The sequence below is a fragment of the Myotis daubentonii genome, chromosome 9 (genome assembly GCF_963259705.1).
Source record: "Myotis daubentonii chromosome 9, mMyoDau2.1, whole genome shotgun sequence".
NCBI lineage: Eukaryota > Metazoa > Chordata > Mammalia > Chiroptera > Vespertilionidae > Myotis > Myotis daubentonii.
The window spans coordinates 68,531,969-68,549,904 of NC_081848.1; the positions used below are offsets into that span (position 1 = coordinate 68,531,969).

Genomic DNA, 17,936 nt, shown 5'->3' on the forward strand with positions numbered 1-17,936 from the left:
GGCCCCGAGGCCGCCGGGAAAAGGGCACCGCCCCCCCGGAGACGCCCGGGACCGCCGCGCGAAGGTTCCGCAGACATAGCCGGCTCCTCTTTCCCCTTTCCCCTCGGTCTTCCGCCCTCGTCTCCGGCCAACTCGGTGGGAGCCCCGCCAGGCAGGGTCGCAGCCGCCCTCCTCCTCCCCGAGCTTCTTTACCTGCCGGCGCCTCCGCCCGCCCCGCCCCCGGAAGTGACGACGCGGCCGGTCCCGCTGGTGTCCCGTCGGGCTTCGCGGCAGCGGCGGGAAGATGGCGGCGGCGGGAGCCCTGGAACGGAGCTTCCTGGAGCTCAGCGGTGCTGAGCGCGAAAGGCCGAGGCACTTTCGGGAATTCACAGTGTGCGGCGCTGGTACGGGAGCAGCCGGGGAGGGCGCGACCCGATTCTTCCCCTCGCGCCCCTCTCCTGGGCCCCTGAGTCTCTGATTCCCAGTTCATCCTCCGAAGTCCACATGGCTAGAGCCGGGCACGGGCTTCCGTAGTGTCCTGCTTCTTCTTCCTTCTCCCCTTTCTCTCTGTATGGATTGTCAGGCTGTGGTCCTCCGCTTCCTCGGCGCCCTCAGTGCCTGCCGTCCCCGGGGAACCTTGGGCGCAGGCTGATCGCTCTCCTCTTGCAGGGACCGCCGGTGCCGCGGCCGGGACTGTGAAATACACGGAGAGCGCGGGAGGCTTCTGCTATGTGGAGAGCGGCACGCTGTTATCCGTCACCAGGAACAGGTTCATTCATTGGTAAGTGCGGTGCTCGCCAAACCCCCGGAGGGTCGGGTCGTTCTCCGAGTGTCATCCTCCAAAGCGATGCCCAGCAGGAAAAAAGACCGTTTTCTAATCCTATGTGAATCCGGAGGAAATGAAGGGAACCAGGGTCCCAGGGGATGTGCCCCATCAGGGCAGTACTGAACGCAGGGGAAATGTAGCAGCGTAAGGGATAGAGCCCCGGGGACCAGGGGTAAACGTAAGCCCGTTGTGTTTTTATAATGCTTCATAGTGCCCTTCACTCTGCAGACGGGTTTGAGCCCGGCAGGCACTCTGCTAGGTGTGTTAGGGGTGAAGTGATGAACGAAAACCACCACCATTGTCATCATGTAAGATGTAGCGGCGTTAGATGGGGGCTCACCTTCCGTGGGGCCCTTTTCAGAAGGAAAGATATTAAATCGATGACCACAGCATAGGTATATAAATACATATTTTTCATACTTGCTTCCGGGGAAAAGTATAGGGACTGTGAGAGGCCAAGGGGAGGGCCAAATGTTTTCTGTGGGGGTGGGAAAGCCTTTAAGGAAGTCCCATTTAACCTGAGATCTGAAGGATGAAGGGTTGGCCAGGCAGGGGTTTGGGGGAGAGAGCAGTTGGGCAAGAAGGATCATCCTATGCAAAGGCCATGAGGTGGGAAGAACTTGAAGAGCTGACTGTCTGTGGCTTGAGTGCAATGGGAGAAAGTGATGTGAGAGATGCTGAGATTTGGGGAGGTAGGAGGGACTCACTGAGGTGAGGAAATAGAGAAAGCACAGCCATAGAGGACAGTGGAGAAAACATGATAGCTGGATGGGGGCCAGAATGGGGGACGGAAAGGCAGAGGCCTGGGAAGAGTGTATTTGAGTGTTTATGGAAGCAGGAGGGATATGCTTGAGACAGTCAGGAATTGGCCTTTAATTGCTGTAAGGCAGGGATGGGGAAGCTTTTTTCTGCCAAGGGCCATTTGGATATTTATAACATTTGTAGACAATACAAAATTATCACTTAAAAATTAGCCTGCTATATATATATATATATAGCCTGTTAGTCAAAACTTTTCTTAACTTGCCCCTAATGCCTTGGCAGGGCTAGACCAAATGATTTCATGGGCCGTATGTTCCCCACCCCTGCTGTAAGGAGACCCATTTTGGGGGAATAATGTGGGTGATATGGTAGATGAGATGATGGGCTACCACATGGCAGAGTTGCACCTGAAGAAGAGTCCACCCTGCATCCTAGCGGGAATAAGTACCAGAAGTACTAGAGGGGGAAATACCCATATTTATTAGGGTCACTGTGAGTTGAGGCTGTAGTTACATACATGGAGGCCACATTCTTTCACAAGTAATGTGAAAGAGGGAGGGAGGTGGCATGGATTTTCATTATAGTGGAATTTAAGTAAGTGGACTATCTAGTTTGGAAATACCTCTTTTTAACAGGCACATAATATTTGAATTTTATATTGTGCTGTTTTGTATATCTATATAATGTGGTGGTTTGGAATGTAAAAATTGGTCTGAATTTCTTTGTCCAAAGTTTTCATACTGGGTAAGTTCACCTGGAAATTATTTTCATATATTTCAGTGCAACAATCAGAAAGAAAAGCATAAGCTTTTTGAACAAATGTCCTTTTTTTGTCTCTTTTTTTTTTTTTTTTTTAAACAGGAAGACCTCCGGAGATACACTGGAGCTAGTAGAAGAGTCACTGGACATAAATCTGTTGAATAATGCAGTTCGCCTCAAATTCCAAAATTGTAGCCTCTTACCTGGAGGGGTTCATGTCTCTGAGACTCAGAATCATGTGATAATCTTGATATTAACCAATCAGACAGTGCACAGGTTGCTTTTACCTCACCCTTCCCGGATGTATAGGAGTGTAAGTTGGTTAAGTCATTTATTTCCCGGGTGCCTCTGGTTGTCACAGATTTAGAGGAATATCCTTTGGAAGTTAAGGAAATGTGGATTCCTTGTTAGCCCTCACCAAGTATAATTTGATAGTTACTGCTTAAAATGATCAGACACATTTTAAGTTGAAGAAATAGATTTTATTAAAAAGAATTGCTTTCTTTTTAAGCTCAACAATTAGCAATTGAGAGGAACTGCAAAATTCTGCTCGTTCTGGATTTAACAGATTTGTCTTTCTGATTTCTCCACAGGAGTTGGTAGTTGAAAGTCAAATGCAATCAATATTCACTGATGTTGGAAAAGTTGACTTTAGGGATCCTTGCAACTATCAGTTAATTCCAGCAGTCCCTGGACTCCCCCCTAATTCTACCGCCTCGGCAGCCTGGCTTAGCAGTGACGGAGAAGCCCTGTTTGCTCTGCCATCTGCTGCTGGGGGAATCTTTATTCTTAAACTACCTCCTTATGACATACCTGGTAAGAATGGGAACTGAGCGTGGATTTAACTTTAAACAAGGAAGGCTGGACTTAAAAGCCCAAACTCATCATTCAATACAGGAATTGCTTCCATACCAATGGTCATTCAGCATCACTTACGTAGTGAGCCTACTGCTTTACTGTTGTTTTTTCCAAAAGAGCAAGATTTTAGACAGTGGATGAGGAACTGGAAGGCTTACTAGAATATGGGAAAAGATAACTGCAAGACAACCTATTCTAAGGCTGCTAGTAGAGATGAGTTGACTAGTGGTCTTCAGGTTGAGGTATTATAACCAAAATAATAGACACAAGGAAGTTGGGTTGCTGATCCCCTGCTCCAAGTCACCACCCTCTCTCTCTGGATTATTGCTGTCGCTTCCCAGATGCCTCTCCAGACCTGTCCTCCCTTCTACAGAAACTTCTCGGGAGATTGATACACTTAACACCTAAATCGAGTCGTTACCACTCTGTTCAAATCATTCAAATGAGGATTGTTCTTCGTCTCACTCTGAATAAACCTAAAGTCCTTACATTGGCATACAGTGACCCCCTGCTGCCTCACTTTACCTTCTCTCCCCCTCACCTCTCGGCATCAGCTGCTTCCCTTCGCACAATTCCCTGAACGTACCAGGCATACATTCCGCAGGCCTTTGGCCTGGAGTCACCTTTCCCCAGCTACCGCTTGGCTCCTTCCCTCAGTTCCTTTAGGTCTTTGCTCAGTGTCCCCTTGGTGAAGCCTTCCCTGGCCACCCTTTTCAAAGTTGCACACCCGCCCTAGCATTCACTATGGCCTTTCCGTGTTTTATTTTTGGCTGCTTAATGCTCTGCTTAGTTTGTTATGCTCTACTTAATTTGTTAACTCTTGCTTCTCCCACCTCCCAGTGGAATGTGAATTCCATGAGGGCAGGAGTTTTTTGTTTTGTTTACTGCTCCATCTGTAGCACTTAGCACTGCCCAACACATGAAAGGTCCACAGTGATTTTTTGAGAGGAATGAAGTATTTCTGAGCAACGTGAGTTACTATTTATAAATGGCAACAATTTTCCCTAGGAATCTGAAAATGTCATTTTTATTGAGCCACTAATGATTCAAAAGATTTTAGGTATAATATTCATGGAAAGCACATCCTAAGATTTCCCTAGATAGAAATGTGTAAGCCTGTCACCTGTTATAAAGACCTAGTTCATAGTTGCATCCTTCTCACCTTTGCGTTTCACCGAGTATCGCCAGGAGGTGGCTTGGATACATCATTGGTCTGTTTTCAATCTTGTAGGGATGGCGTCAGTTGTGGAACTGAAACAGAGTTCAGTAATGCAACGACTGCTTGTAGGCTGGATGCCAACAGCTATCAGGTAAGTGATACCTGGCAGGTAAATCAAAAGGCCTAAGAATTTAATCTTTTTGCACTGTTCGGCACTGTTAGTAGTGCTTCCATTCTTACTCCAAGGCAGATAAAAATGATACTGGAAAGGGTCAGAGTATGCCCAACATCACATTCCATCTGCGGAGAGCCACAGTGCAGAGCCCACTTAACTTGGGATTGGACACCTTGACACAGAAACTGGCTTCCTGTGTATGCTCTCAACATCCAGTTTGGCACTCTGCCCTGACTTACCAAATCCAGTTTTATGTAATACTAGAAGTAGAAAGTATTTGATGTTTAGAACAGTATTCCATTGTTATGTAGAGCCTTTTAAAATTTATCATAGTCATTGGTTGTAAATTAAATAGAAACTGTAGTGACCTTATGCCAACGTACAATCTGTTGCTCCTGTTAACTGTGCATTATCTCTTAAATTGGGATTTATAACGACCAGATGATTTGCAATAGTAAAACTTGGCCTTGCGTTTTTAGAGGTGATCAGGGGTCTTCAGATCGTCCTCTCAGTCTTGCTGTTCATTGTGTTGAGAATGATGCCTTCATCTTTGCTCTGTGCCAAGATCATAAACTACGCATGTGGTCTTATAAGGTAAAATGCTACATTTTTAGTTACAGTAAGTTAAAAAAAGATTGTGAATTGTAAGATAATTGAAGTTAATCTTGCTGCTTCTGTTAGATTATCAGATCACTTAGTTGGAAAATTATGGGCCATTTCCAGTTTCATTTGGTTTCATTTTTCATACATTTCTCAGCTAAATTTTCATCTGTATTTTGAAAATTATGAAATAATAGAAAAGTTGAAATAATAGTAGAGTATATCCTTCCCTTAAGATGAACAAATATGCTTTTTAAAAAAAATATATGTTTTTATTGATTTTAGAGAGAGAGGAAGGGAGAGAGATAGAAACATTGATGAGAGACATATCAACATCCATTGCCTGCCTCCTGCATACCACCTGCCAGAAATTAAGCCTACAACCCAAGCATGTGCCCTACCCAGAATTGAACTGATGACTTCTTGGTGCATGGGTTAATGCTCAACCACTAAGCCACACCAGCCAGGCCAAATATGCTTTTGAAATGCAGTTGGTAAAATAGTTTCCAAGATTCACAAAACAGCTGATAATTATCTCTATCAGACTAAGATAATTTCATCTTAGCCCTCAAAACACACACACACACACACACACACACACACACACACACACACCTGTGTGGTCCTTCACCACATAAATTAGGCAGAGTGCTAGATGTAATGGATGAATCCTTTAAAGGGGGAGGAGACTTGTTTTTTAACCTAAATATTTTTTGATGCCATTTATTACTTGGACAGGACCAAATGTGCCTGATGGTAGCCAACATACTGGAGTATGTCCCTGTGAAAAAAGACCTTCAGCTCACTGCTGGGACTGGACACAAATTACGACTTGCTTACTCCCCTGCCATGGGACTCTATCTGGGGATTTACATGCATGCACCAAAACGGGGACAGGTATGAAACACATGACATGTATGAAGTTATTCTATACGTGGGGAAGTGGCTGTGAACTCATCAAGTCTGTTTCAGTTCTTCACGTCAGCTTCAATGTCTCCTTTCTGCAGAGGTGGTGGGTTTTGTGCTCATGTGTGGATTAAAAGATCAAGCAGGAGAAGTCAGGATGAAAGGGTGTAGAGAGTTTAAAGTAATATGAAAGGAAAAGTTAACCAAAAACCAACAAGAAAACAAACTTGCAAGTCTGTGTGAAAAATGGAGTTATGAAAGGGATATAGGTGTTCATAGGTGGTTAAGGGGAAATTAAATTTTAGAAATTTGCTCATCTAAACACTAGCTGTTGTACGTAAATGAGGTAAGTAGGAAGTAATACAATGATATAATAGTGTGATAAACCGCCATTTATTTGGTATTGTGTGTTTGGCACAGCATTAGTGCCATTTAAGTTAAATAACAAATGCTTGTACTGCTTGCTCTGAGCTCACACTTTAGATATTATCCATTTAATCTTTTTTTTTCCCCCAAATATAAGAAAGCATTTTTTTAAAGGGTTTCTTTCTCTTTTTTTTGTCTAAAGTTTCACATATATCTTCTTTTCCCCCAATCCATTTAATCTTAACAGCATTCCAGTAAGGTTTGTCCTCTCTGTGCCAGAGCTGATTCCCATGCTGGCTGCGGCCCTGCCTGGGTGCCGTCCTCATTCCTGTTGGACTCTTATACCACACTTTATTATTTTTTAATATATTTTAATTGATCAATCAGCTGCCTCCTGCACCCCCACTTTCAACCAGGGATTGAGCCCACAACCTGGGCATGTGCCCTGACCAGGAATTGAAGTGGCAAGAATTTTATTATGATGAAATACTGGTACAATATTTAAAGGCATACCACATACGAATAATCAATGTAAATATTTTCTTTCAAAGTTGTAAGTTTTTATATCACATTTTGTAAAAGTTTTCATAAACAAGGCTTTAAAGTAAACACAGGTGACATGAACCACTCATTGCTATGTAACTTATTGTGTTTCTATGCTGTTTTATACTTTTTTGAATTACAGTAGCAGCAATTGAGTTATTTGTATTTTGCTTAAGACAAAAATGCTTTTACCTTGCTATAGAATAAATACATTTTAGTTAAAAAAGAAAGTTATGATAAATGTTACAATATAGATAAACCTTAAGGACAAGTACAATAAGCCAGTCACAAAAAGACGAATACTGTTAAGATTCTACTTATATAAAATGCCTACAGTAGTCAAAGTCATATTGATAGGAAATATAGTGGAAGCTACCAAGAGCTAGTGGGAGAGGGGAATGGGAAGTGTTTAATAGGTACAGAGTTTTGGTTTTGTAAGATGAAAAATGTTTGAGGGATCAGGTGCACAATAATGTAAATGTGCTTAATACTATTGAACTGTACACTTAAAAATTGTTAAGATGATAAATGTTATTGTGTATTTGACCATACTTTTTAAAGAATTGGTTTCTATATGCTAATAAGCTCTTGTTTAGACAAGTAGCATGTTGTATTTCAAGTAATAAATTACCAACTTACATTTTAACAGTTCTGCATTTTCCAACTGGTGAGCGCTGAGAATAACCACTACAGTCTAGATCACATTTCTTCCCTGTTCACTTCTCAGGTAGGTTCAATCATCCTTTGCATGTCACACAAATACAGGAAAGAAGTATTGGCTAACAACTATATTGTCCTGGAATTGAAATTCTAAAATGGAATATTTCATGATGTATGCAAACAAAATTTCATTTTGGTTTCACCTCGTTCTTAGGGCACTGTCTTTTGTTTTTATGCTTTTATCTCCTACGGATATAAATTCAAGTCATTATAAACTGCTACCCTTTCTTATTTTATTTACTTTTAATATATTTTTATTGATTTCAGAGAGGAAGGGGGGAGAGAGAGATAGCAACATCAGTGATGAGATAGAATCATTGATCAGCTGCCTCCTGCACACCTCCCACTGGGGATCGAGCCTGTAACCCAGGCATGTGCCCATGACTGGAATCAAACTGGGGCCCTTCAGTCCACAGCCAACAAACACTCTATCCAAACTGGGCGAGGTCTATCCTTTCTTATTTTAAACCTCCTATCTCCCCCTGTTCCCCCCACCCCCCACCCCATTTCCTCCTAGGAAACACTGATTGACTTTGCCTTAACCTCTACGGATATCTGGGCCCTGTGGCATGATGCTGAAAACCAAACAGTAGTGAAATACATCAACTTTGAACAGTATGTATCACTTACCTCTGTCATCCTACCTTACCCCAGGCAGTTTCATACTAAGGAAAAGAGAGCTTTTTATGTAGAACTAAAATCAAGTGTTTGTATATAAAGAATTCTGGCTGTTGTTAACTGTTTTCTGAAAAACCTTTTAAAAATGTTTGTGTTATTTCTTACCTTTTGATTTTAGGATGAAATGAGGATTCTTAGCATTGGAATGAAATGAAGAAAATACTGAATTTTTTTGTTGTTTTTTTGAGAGATAGCACATATCCAAAATACTTCTAATCTGGGAGGGTACTTTTTGCTTCTAAGCAAAGACTATTTCTGATACCCACCACTTCCAAAAGACACTGAAACCCCTTTGGGAATCTCAGTTTCCTCATCATGTGGAAATAGATTACACAAATACAGTGCTTCTCAAACATTTTTTAAAACAGGAAACCCTTTTTTCCCCCAAAAGATAATGAACTCCACTATATAACAAACCTAGTGTTTTATGAATATTATAATACAATTTAATGTACCAGTATTGAGAATTTCTAACATAAATCTGGTAATTTTTTAAAAGATTTTTTTTTATTGAATTTTTTTTCTTTACGAATATTTTACTGATTTTTAGAGAGAGACAAAGAGAAACATCAGTGTGAGAGAGCAACATTGATTGGCTGCCTCCTGCATGTATTGCACCCACAACCTAGGCATGTGCCCTAACTGGGAATCAAATTGGCAACCTTTTGGTGCATGGGACAGTGCCCAACTCACTGAGCCTCTGCTGGCCAGGGCTTCTGAAGATTTTTTTAATATATTTTATTGATTTTTTACAGAGAGGAAGGGAGATGGATTGAGAATTAGAAACATCGATAAGGGAGAAACATAGGTCAGCTGCCTCCTGCACACCCCCTACTGGGGATGTGCCCGCAACCAAGGTTCATGCCTTGACTGGCATCGAACCTGGGACCCTTCAGTCTGCAGGCTGACGCTCTATCCACTGAGCCAAACCAATTAGGGCTGAATATTTTTTTTATTGAATTTTTTTTTTTTTTAAGAATATTGTATTGATTTTTAGAGTGATTTTTAACAATTGATCAAGCAGTCAATGCAGAGGTTCAGTGATAGGGCCCTCCCTGCCCAGATACTGCCAATGGCATAAGCTTTGCTTTTATTCATCACTAGAGGTGGTGCATGAAAATTCATGCCCTCAGCCCAGCCTGCGCCCTCTCCCAGTCCAGGATACCTTGGGGGATGTCCACCTGCCAGCTTAGGCCTGTTCCCTGGAGGATCAGGCCTAACCTGGCAGTCAGACATCCCCCTGGCAGCCTGGGAGCCCTCAGGGGATGTCTGACTGCCTAAGCCGCAGTCGGACATCCTTAGCACTGCAGAGGAGGTGGGAGAGGCTCCTGCCACTGCCGCTGCACTTGCAGCCATCAGCCCAGCTTGTGGTTGAGCAGAGCTCCCCCTGTGGGAGCGCACTGACCACCAGGGGGCAGCTCCTGTGTTGAGTGTCTGCCCCCTGGTGGTCAGTGTGCATTATAGCAACAGGTCATTTCCAGTCAGTGGTTCCCAGTCATTCCGTCTTAGGGTCAATTTGCATTTACCCTTTGATTATGTAGGATTGTTCTATAGACTGATGGACTTTTTTTCTCTCTAGTAATGTTGCAGGTCAGTGGAATCCAGTTTTTATGCAGCCTCTGCCAGAGGAAGAGATCATTATCAGAGATGATCAAGACCCCAGAGTAAGCAATGCTAAAGTATTACATAAGGGGGTGGTTTACTCCGATTACTAGTTGCAGAAGAGCCAGTTATATTAGAACTCCTGCAGCTGCAGGTGAAGGAAACCACCTCTAACTGACTTGGGTTTAAAAGGAAAATACATTGGCTGGTTCGTGGCTTCAGCCGTGGCTGGAACAGTGCCGTCAAGGCTTGATCTCTGCTTTGTCTCTGTTTTGCTTTCCTCCTTGTTGGCTTTATTCTCAGGCAAGCTCCCTGCCTGAGCCTGTGCATTTTGTGAACCAAGCAACCCCAGAGGGAAGAGAGCACCTCTGTCCCAGGTCCTGGAATAGATGCTCACTAGCCTGGCTTGGGTCATCTAGTAATTCCTGACACAGTCACTTTGATCAGAGGAAAGAATATTCTGGCTTGGCATGAGAAACATGCCCGACCTGGGCCTTGCTGTTGTGGAAGGTGGTTGAAGTAAGTTGAGTATAGATAGTGGAAGAATGGTTCCCTAGAAAAAGAAAAGGGATTTGTTAGTAAAAGAAAAGGAAATGGATTCTGGGCAGGCACAAATCACTGTACTACCTATGATGGTACATGCACATAAGCTTGAAATAATATAAATGCTGGAAGAGGTACATGCTATGAAGAAAATAACTTTAAAAGGTAGTGCGTTAGGGAGCAAACAGGCCAGTCCTGTTTTCCAGGGACACCCTTGGGATAAATGGTAGAAAAAGCTTTCAGTTGATGCCTTGGTATTAAAATGAGATGTAGAAGATTATGGGCTATGATTCTGAAACTGACTATTTGTGGGATTGGAAAGCCCACTTTAAATATCTGAAATTGAATATTGCCATGTTTCTAATCCCAAGAGTTTATTGGCACTTGACCTTAATCTCAACGCCAAAATCAGATGGTGATTATTAAAATCCTTGTTTTTCCCCTTCATTTTGGTCATTTTACCATGCCCAGAACCCCAGTACAAGGTAAGAACTTGAAAGAAAGTCAGTCAGGTTTATTATTCTGGCAAATCTGGTTAATGAAATTGGGTCACAATAATTAGATAGTGTGAGATTTTCCATTTTATTCTCACTACATCATTTCCCCACTTAGCTTATTGCAGTTTTCTGTTTGTTTTTGTTTTTTTTTTATATATTTTATTGACTTTTTACAGAGAGAAAGGGAGAGAGATAGAGAGTCAGAAACATCGATGAGAGAGAAATATCTATCAGCTGCCTCCTGCACATCTCCTACTGGGAATGTGCCCTCAACCAAGGCACATGCCCTTGACCGGAATCGAACCCGGGACCCCTCAGTCCGCAGGCCAACGCTCCATCCACTGAGCCAAACCGGTTTCGGCTTCTGTTTGTTTTTTACACATAACTCCTATTATTCTTTGGGGGGTTTTCTTTAATATGTAAGCCATAAAATGTGTACTTTGTGGGTAGTGTAGAAACCAGTTTAATTGTTCTCACTAGTGCATATCACCAGTAAATGAGATTTGCCTCTCTCTGGTTTAAGTTGGGAGTTTACTAAACTGGTTTCCAGTGGAACCCGGCGGTGCTCATGAGGAGCACACTGTGCTTCTCGTTGGTTCAGACACCACAGCGCTCACTTTCTGGGGGAGGGGGGGGGGGCGGATATAGAACTGCTCCACTACCTGTCACTGCTCAAATGTCCAAGGGCCAGATTTCCATGTTCCTATAATAGAAACTCAGCTTTGGTGCAAACATGTTAAATTCTTCAGTTTTTCCAATTTTTATCTTTTTAGAATGATAACTAATTTTGGTTTTAATGTTCTAACAGGAGATGTATTTGCAGAGTCTGTTTACACCAGGACGGTTCATAAATGCAGCTTTATGTAAAGCTTTACAGGTCAGTTAGAAAATATTTAATGTTTATTTAAGTTTATCTGTGTTATTACTATTGTATAATTAATGACTGCTATTAATGTTTGTTGTTTTGCACGTACTATCAACAGTGAATGTGTTTTTGCAATTGCATAATGCAACTTTTAAATAAACACTTTATAAATGTGTTTGTAAATGCTATTATAATTTTTATAAATGGTCTTTCTATTAAGTGAGACTCCCAGCAGGGCGGTAAGATGAGGTACTTTTCCAGTGACTAATTAAGCATGTCAGTGGTACAAAGAGAAATTTGTGCCTGCCCTATTATGAAAAGATACCACACTACACTACATGTAATCTCTATACTTGAAAGAAATTTAAAATATTTTCCAATAAAACATAAAAACAGTTAAAAATAAATAAAATATTTTCTTGGTTGGTTTTGGTGGTACTCTCTTTTTACCCTTTTGTTAGTACAGTGAAGGTCTGACTTGGTTCAGGTTCAATCTGAAATCTAACCTTCAAAATTACATGGTTTAAGAGATCCTTAAAATTTTACAAAAGGACCCTGACCAGTTTGACTCAGTGGATAGATCGTCGGCCTGCGGACCAAAGGGTCCCGGGTTCGATTCCGGTCAAGGGCATGTACCTGGGTTGCGGGCATATCCCCAGTGGGAGATGTGCAGGAGGCAGCTGATCGATGTTTCTCTCTCATCGATGTTTCTAACTCTCTATTCTTCTCCCTTCCTCTCTGTAAAAAATATATTAAAAAATTTTTTAAAAAAATTTTACAAAAGGACTCTTTACAGTCACTTAGGCTTCCTTAAGTTGCCACCCTTGGTGAATTTAAAATAGAATATCACTCAGGATGGAAAGGCCCCTTAGAGTCTCCTGATCTGACCCCCCACGCACAGCAGAAGTGAGGCTTCTGTGCAGGAAGCTCCTCAGCTTCTAGTTGCCTCTGCCTCCCAGTGCAACGTGCTCAGTGGCCTTTGTGTTAGTGATTGCTCACAGACTGTGTCATTTAAAAGTTCCTCCCGGTATTGGGTCAGATTTAACCCTTATCCTTTTAGTGGCTTTTTCCTTTTATAACATCATAGAACTTGTCTCTCCTATAAAGCAACCTTCAGATATTTTAAGAATTTTTTTCATGTTCTTTTTCTCCAGAATTAATATGCCAGTTCTTTAACTTTCTCCCAATTGGTTAAAAAATAAAATAGACAGTGGGGGGAAAATGTTCCAGGCCCTTGACTTTTCTTCCAGGTACATTTTTTTGTTTGTTTGTTTCTAATCCTCAGGCGAGGATATTTTTTCCATTGCTTTTTTAGAGAGAGGGGAAGACAGAGAGAAACATCAGTGTGAGAGAAACACATCGATTGGTTGCCTCCTGCACGAGCCCTGACCAGGGCCTGAGCCAGGAAAGAGCCTGCAACCAAGGCATGTGCTGTTGACTGGAATTGAACCCCGAGCCTTCGGTCTGCAGGCCGACGCTCTATCCACTGACTCAAACCAGCTAGGGCCCAGGTTCATTTTTTAATATCTGGCTACCCTATGTTTCTGTTTTCTCTTTGATAAAACTTCTGAATGATATGGTCACTTTCTCCTCTTCTTTTCATCTCATCAGCACTTTTTTCTTGTTAACAATAATCAAGTGTATGATAATATTTCTCACAATGTCTCTTGCACACTGAGGTACTAGATAATCAGTAAGGCATTTATCAGATGTTTTCCTCTATGAAAATCATTGTCAGTAGTGAGCCACCATCACTGCTCTAGCTCAGCTTTGTGCCGGTCTCAGGGTGTGTATATTCAGTATCACCTTATGTCTTCCTTCCAGCTGAGTAATAGCCATTCTCCTTCCTTTTGCTTTTTGTAATGATCCAAATGTGCCCTATTATAACTCTTTCAGAATCATGGATTTCTATAGTTTATTCTGGTCTAACCTACCCTAAACTTGATTTCAGTTACGGGAATTATTTGCACAATGTTAGGGATAATTTTATATTCCGGTCATGTCTAGTCTTTATGTGTTGTTATATATTGCTTCAATGCCTTCTAAACTAGAGCATTTTTCATTTAGTTTTAGGTATTATATAACTCTCCCACATGTCTCTCTTAATTTTAGATTTTCTGTCGAGGAACTGAGAGGAATTTAGATCTTTCCTGGAGTGAACTAAAGAAAGAAGTTACTTTAGCTGTTGAAAGTGAGGTGAGGTCTGGGTAAAGAAAACAAATCTATTTTTCCATATTGATATGGGCAGATTGGTACTGAGGAATTCACTAGGAGTATAAATGTTTAAATCTTTTAATTGGAGAATTAGATATATATTTACATAGACTGTGGCATGTAAGCCATAAGGATTATTCATTTGGCTCTAGCTTAGTAAAATAATATTAGACAGTTATGTTTTGGGGGAGAAAGATCCCTAATGGTATTAAGAGTTTCTTTTCTTTTTTTTTGCCAGCTCCAAGGAAGTGTAACAGAGTATGAATTTTCCCAGGAACAGTTTCGAAATTTACAACAGGAATTTTGGTGCAAGTTCTATGCCTGCTGTCTTCAGTATCAAGAAGCCCTCTCTCATCCGCTCGCCCTACATTTGAATCCACACACAAACATGGTGTGCCTGCTGAAAAAAGTAAGGACATTGAGGCGTAGAGAAGAACTCCTTTAGACAATCGATGAGTCTTGCAGAATGCTAGTCTGCTGTATGTTGCAGTTGGCTTTTAGGACTCCCCCTGCCCCCCAAATTCTATTTCATTAGTATTTAGATAGTCTTCTGCATTGTTTGTACTTCTTTGCATTCCATTTTATTTACCTTTTATATTGAAGTGATTTCAAACTTAATATAAAACTTACAAGGATAGCACACAGAACTGTATACCCTTCACCCAGATTCACCATTTGTTAACATCCATTTGCTTTTTTTCCTTCTATATTTTTTTTTTCCTGCTCCACCTGAGAGTTAGTTGAGGACTTCATGCCCCATTATCTGTACGTAGTTTAGCATGTGTCTAAGGTCAGGGGTATTTTTCCATAATCACAGCACAAGTTAATGATCAGGCAAGTTGATATTGATGTAATATTATACAGTTCATATTCAGATTTTACCAGTTGTGCCCATGACTTTCTTCTTATCTGGAATCCAATCCAAGATCTTGCATGTTACGTCATGGGTTTTTTTACCTTAATCTCAAACTGCTGTCAGCCTTTCTTTGTCTTTCATGATATTGACATGTTTTAAAGTCTATACCTATTGTTTTATAGTGTCCCTCAATTTGGATTTGTGTGGTTGCTTCCTCATGATAAGATTCAGGTCTTAATTGTTTTCTACCTTTAAACATTCACTGAAATGAAGTTAACTGGGTTTGTATTTCCAGGGGTACCTGTCTTTCCTTATGCCTTCCTCCTTAGTGGATCATTTGTACCTCCTGCCTGATGAGAACCTTTTGACTGAGGATGAGACGACCATATCTGATGGTAATAGTAATGTTATGTCTATATTTAATCCCCTTCCTGCATGAACCCTACGCTTTGTTTCAATAGCCACTGTGACCTTGCCTGGTCATTTTATCACACTAGATATCACTCTTAAGGAAACCTGAAGAGTCCTAAGCATCTCTAAGACCTCAGATAAATCCTTGGCATTTAATTATTAATATCCATATCATAAAAGTGTCATGTGCTTATTAGAGCGGATGTCCTTCCGGACGAAGCCAGGGCTGTGAGGGCCAGGGCTGCGGTGGGCGGGAGCCACGCCCCTTGCGCAAATTTCATGCAGCGGGCCTCTAGTTTTCATGTATATTAGTCAGTAGCTCTTCGTTGGCTGGAGGCATGATTGTTACCTTTCTCTTACTCACAGACGTGGATGCTGCTCGGGATGTCATATGTCTTATAAAATGCCTTCGGCTGATTGGAGGGTCTGTGACTATGGATATGTCAGTAATGATGGAGATGAGCTGTTTCAACCTGCAGTCGCCAGAAAAGGCTGCAGAACAGATTCTTGAAGATTTGATCACTATTGATGTGTAAGGAGAATTTAGGGTAAAGTGAACTTCCTAATGGAAATTTAGCAATTTTTAGCCCCAAAGTCAGGTTTCTAATATACATTAAAGTACGTACAAAGTAGTGGCTTAAACTGTTCACTGTTAAGTGTTTTTCCACATTCATATTGTCTGTCATGTGTGGAAAAATAAGGTAAAATTTGCTTCATGGAGTAGAAGTATCTTGTATGCCAGAATGATTATCTCCATTCCTTTACTGTGGCTGGATTTCCTATTTCTAAGCACATTTAAGTTTTCAGGATTACACAAAGTTTGTCTTCAATGTCTTTGATAGTAATAGGAGTTTTCTAATTGTCCTCCTAGAGATAATGTGATGGAGGATGTTTGTAGTAAACTGCAGGAGGTTAGGAACCCAGTCCACGCCATTGGGCTTCTTCTACGGGAAATGGATTACGAAACAGAGGTGGAGGTGGAAAAGGGCTTCGATCCAGGTAATGACAAGACCACAGACGTGCCTTTTTGACTTAGAGAAGAAAATGATTTAACTCCTTTTTCCTTTTTTTTTTTTTTAATTATAGCTCAGCCTTTGAATGTTCGAATGAATCTTTCCCAGCTCTATGGTAGTAGCACAGCAGGGTATATCATGTGCAGAGGTGTGCATAAAATTGCCACAACTCGCTTCCTCATCTGCCGAGACCTTTTGATCTTACAGCAACTATTAATGAGACTAGGAGATGCAGTAAGTACTATTTGAGAGAAAACTTATGAAGCCTGTTGTACACCTACAGGAATGTGGCAGTGTGTCAACTCTATGAGCACACAGATTTTGTCTTATTCTCTGCTGTCTCCCATGCTTGGCCTTTAGTAGGCCTCTATAAAAGTTGCTGCATTAGGAATGAGTCAGCATAGGAATCGAAAATCACAGATCAAGAACATAGGAGCAGATTGTTTCACCGTTTCCCTTTGTATGCATAATGCTAGGAAGTTTTCTCAGGTTGGCTGTCCCAAAATTGAGTATCATTAGTACGACTTTGGATGTGATGGCTGGGTTCCATTTAGTGGGAGGAGAGAGGAAGAGAAGAAAATTCTCTTTCTGCAGTACAGGATTTACCCTAAACACGATGTTGAGATTGCAGTGTGTCTTTAGGGTCCTCCCAGCTCCATTCTGTGCTTTCTTTTCCACCGTATTCTTATTCTCAGGTTACCAGATTCTAAAGATTCTGCAGTCCTTGCCACTCACCCGCTGAATGTTCCGTGTTCAGAAATTAGCTTTCTGTCCACAGTAAGAAGTCCCTTTTGTTTCTCCTTCAGTAATTTATAATGAGCCTGACAGGAAGCAGTCTGATTAAACTAATTCATGTTAATGTGTAAAGAATTAAAAGGCCTTGTGTTCCCAGAGGTATTAATACTTTTAAACCAGAATTTATTAACTCAAATACATTGCTAATGGTAGAATTTAGGGTAAAAATAAGGGAAAACATTTAGGAGAAGATGATTTGTTTAGGGCCACCAAGGAGAAAGAGAGTCTGTCCCTTAGGGCAGCCCTTATTAAGTTCTTTCCGATCTTTATAGATTTTCCCATTTCTCTAGGAGCTTGGGGTTTTTGGGGTTTTTTGGTGTGGTTTTTTTTTTTTTTTTATTGTAAACTTTGTTGGTTTTTCCTAAACATAGAAGTAATAGATGTTTATTGTAGAGCCTTTATATGGAAGCCATTTTTTTCTAGTAAACAAAAGGAAAATAAAGATTAATCTGTAACCTTCTACACAACGATGACCATGATTTACATTTTGTTGTGCACCCTTTTTCTATGCAAATTGTTTTTTATTTTATTCATCAAATTAGGATATTCTACATGTTATTTTTTTTTTGTAATCTGATGGTTTCTATTCTTCTACTCACAAATTTCATCAGCATTTTTACATTAAGTATTCTATCATATTATTTTTAACTAGAGGCCCGGTGCATGAAATTCGTGCACTTGGGGGGGGGTCCCCTCAGCCCAGCCTGCGCCCTCTTGCAGTCCAGGAGCCCTTGGGGGATGTCCAACTGCCAGCTTAGTGCTGCTGCAGAAGCGGAAGAGGCTCCCACCATGCCTCTGCGCTTGCCAGT

At 41.3% G+C, this 17,936-nt stretch overlaps 1 protein-coding gene across 1 annotated transcript in view; it reads left to right on the forward strand.

Moving 5' to 3' along the window:
- The first annotated feature begins 235 nt into the window (after positions 1–235).
- Positions 236–17,936, forward strand: part of NUP160 (nucleoporin 160) — a 38,276-nt gene continuing 20,575 nt past the window's right edge. The window contains exons 1-17 of the mRNA XM_059709373.1: positions 236–383; positions 649–760; positions 2,429–2,639; positions 2,920–3,142; positions 4,416–4,494; positions 4,998–5,112; positions 5,857–6,015; positions 7,583–7,660; positions 8,171–8,268; positions 9,911–9,995; positions 11,782–11,850; positions 13,951–14,034; positions 14,291–14,461; positions 15,204–15,303; positions 15,686–15,851; positions 16,191–16,318; positions 16,406–16,566. Coding sequence (XP_059565356.1) covers positions 284–383; positions 649–760; positions 2,429–2,639; positions 2,920–3,142; positions 4,416–4,494; positions 4,998–5,112; positions 5,857–6,015; positions 7,583–7,660; positions 8,171–8,268; positions 9,911–9,995; positions 11,782–11,850; positions 13,951–14,034; positions 14,291–14,461; positions 15,204–15,303; positions 15,686–15,851; positions 16,191–16,318; positions 16,406–16,566 — 2,139 coding nt within the window. The 5' untranslated portion in view covers positions 236–283. The remainder of the gene's footprint in view (positions 384–648; positions 761–2,428; positions 2,640–2,919; positions 3,143–4,415; positions 4,495–4,997; positions 5,113–5,856; positions 6,016–7,582; positions 7,661–8,170; positions 8,269–9,910; positions 9,996–11,781; positions 11,851–13,950; positions 14,035–14,290; positions 14,462–15,203; positions 15,304–15,685; positions 15,852–16,190; positions 16,319–16,405; positions 16,567–17,936) is intronic.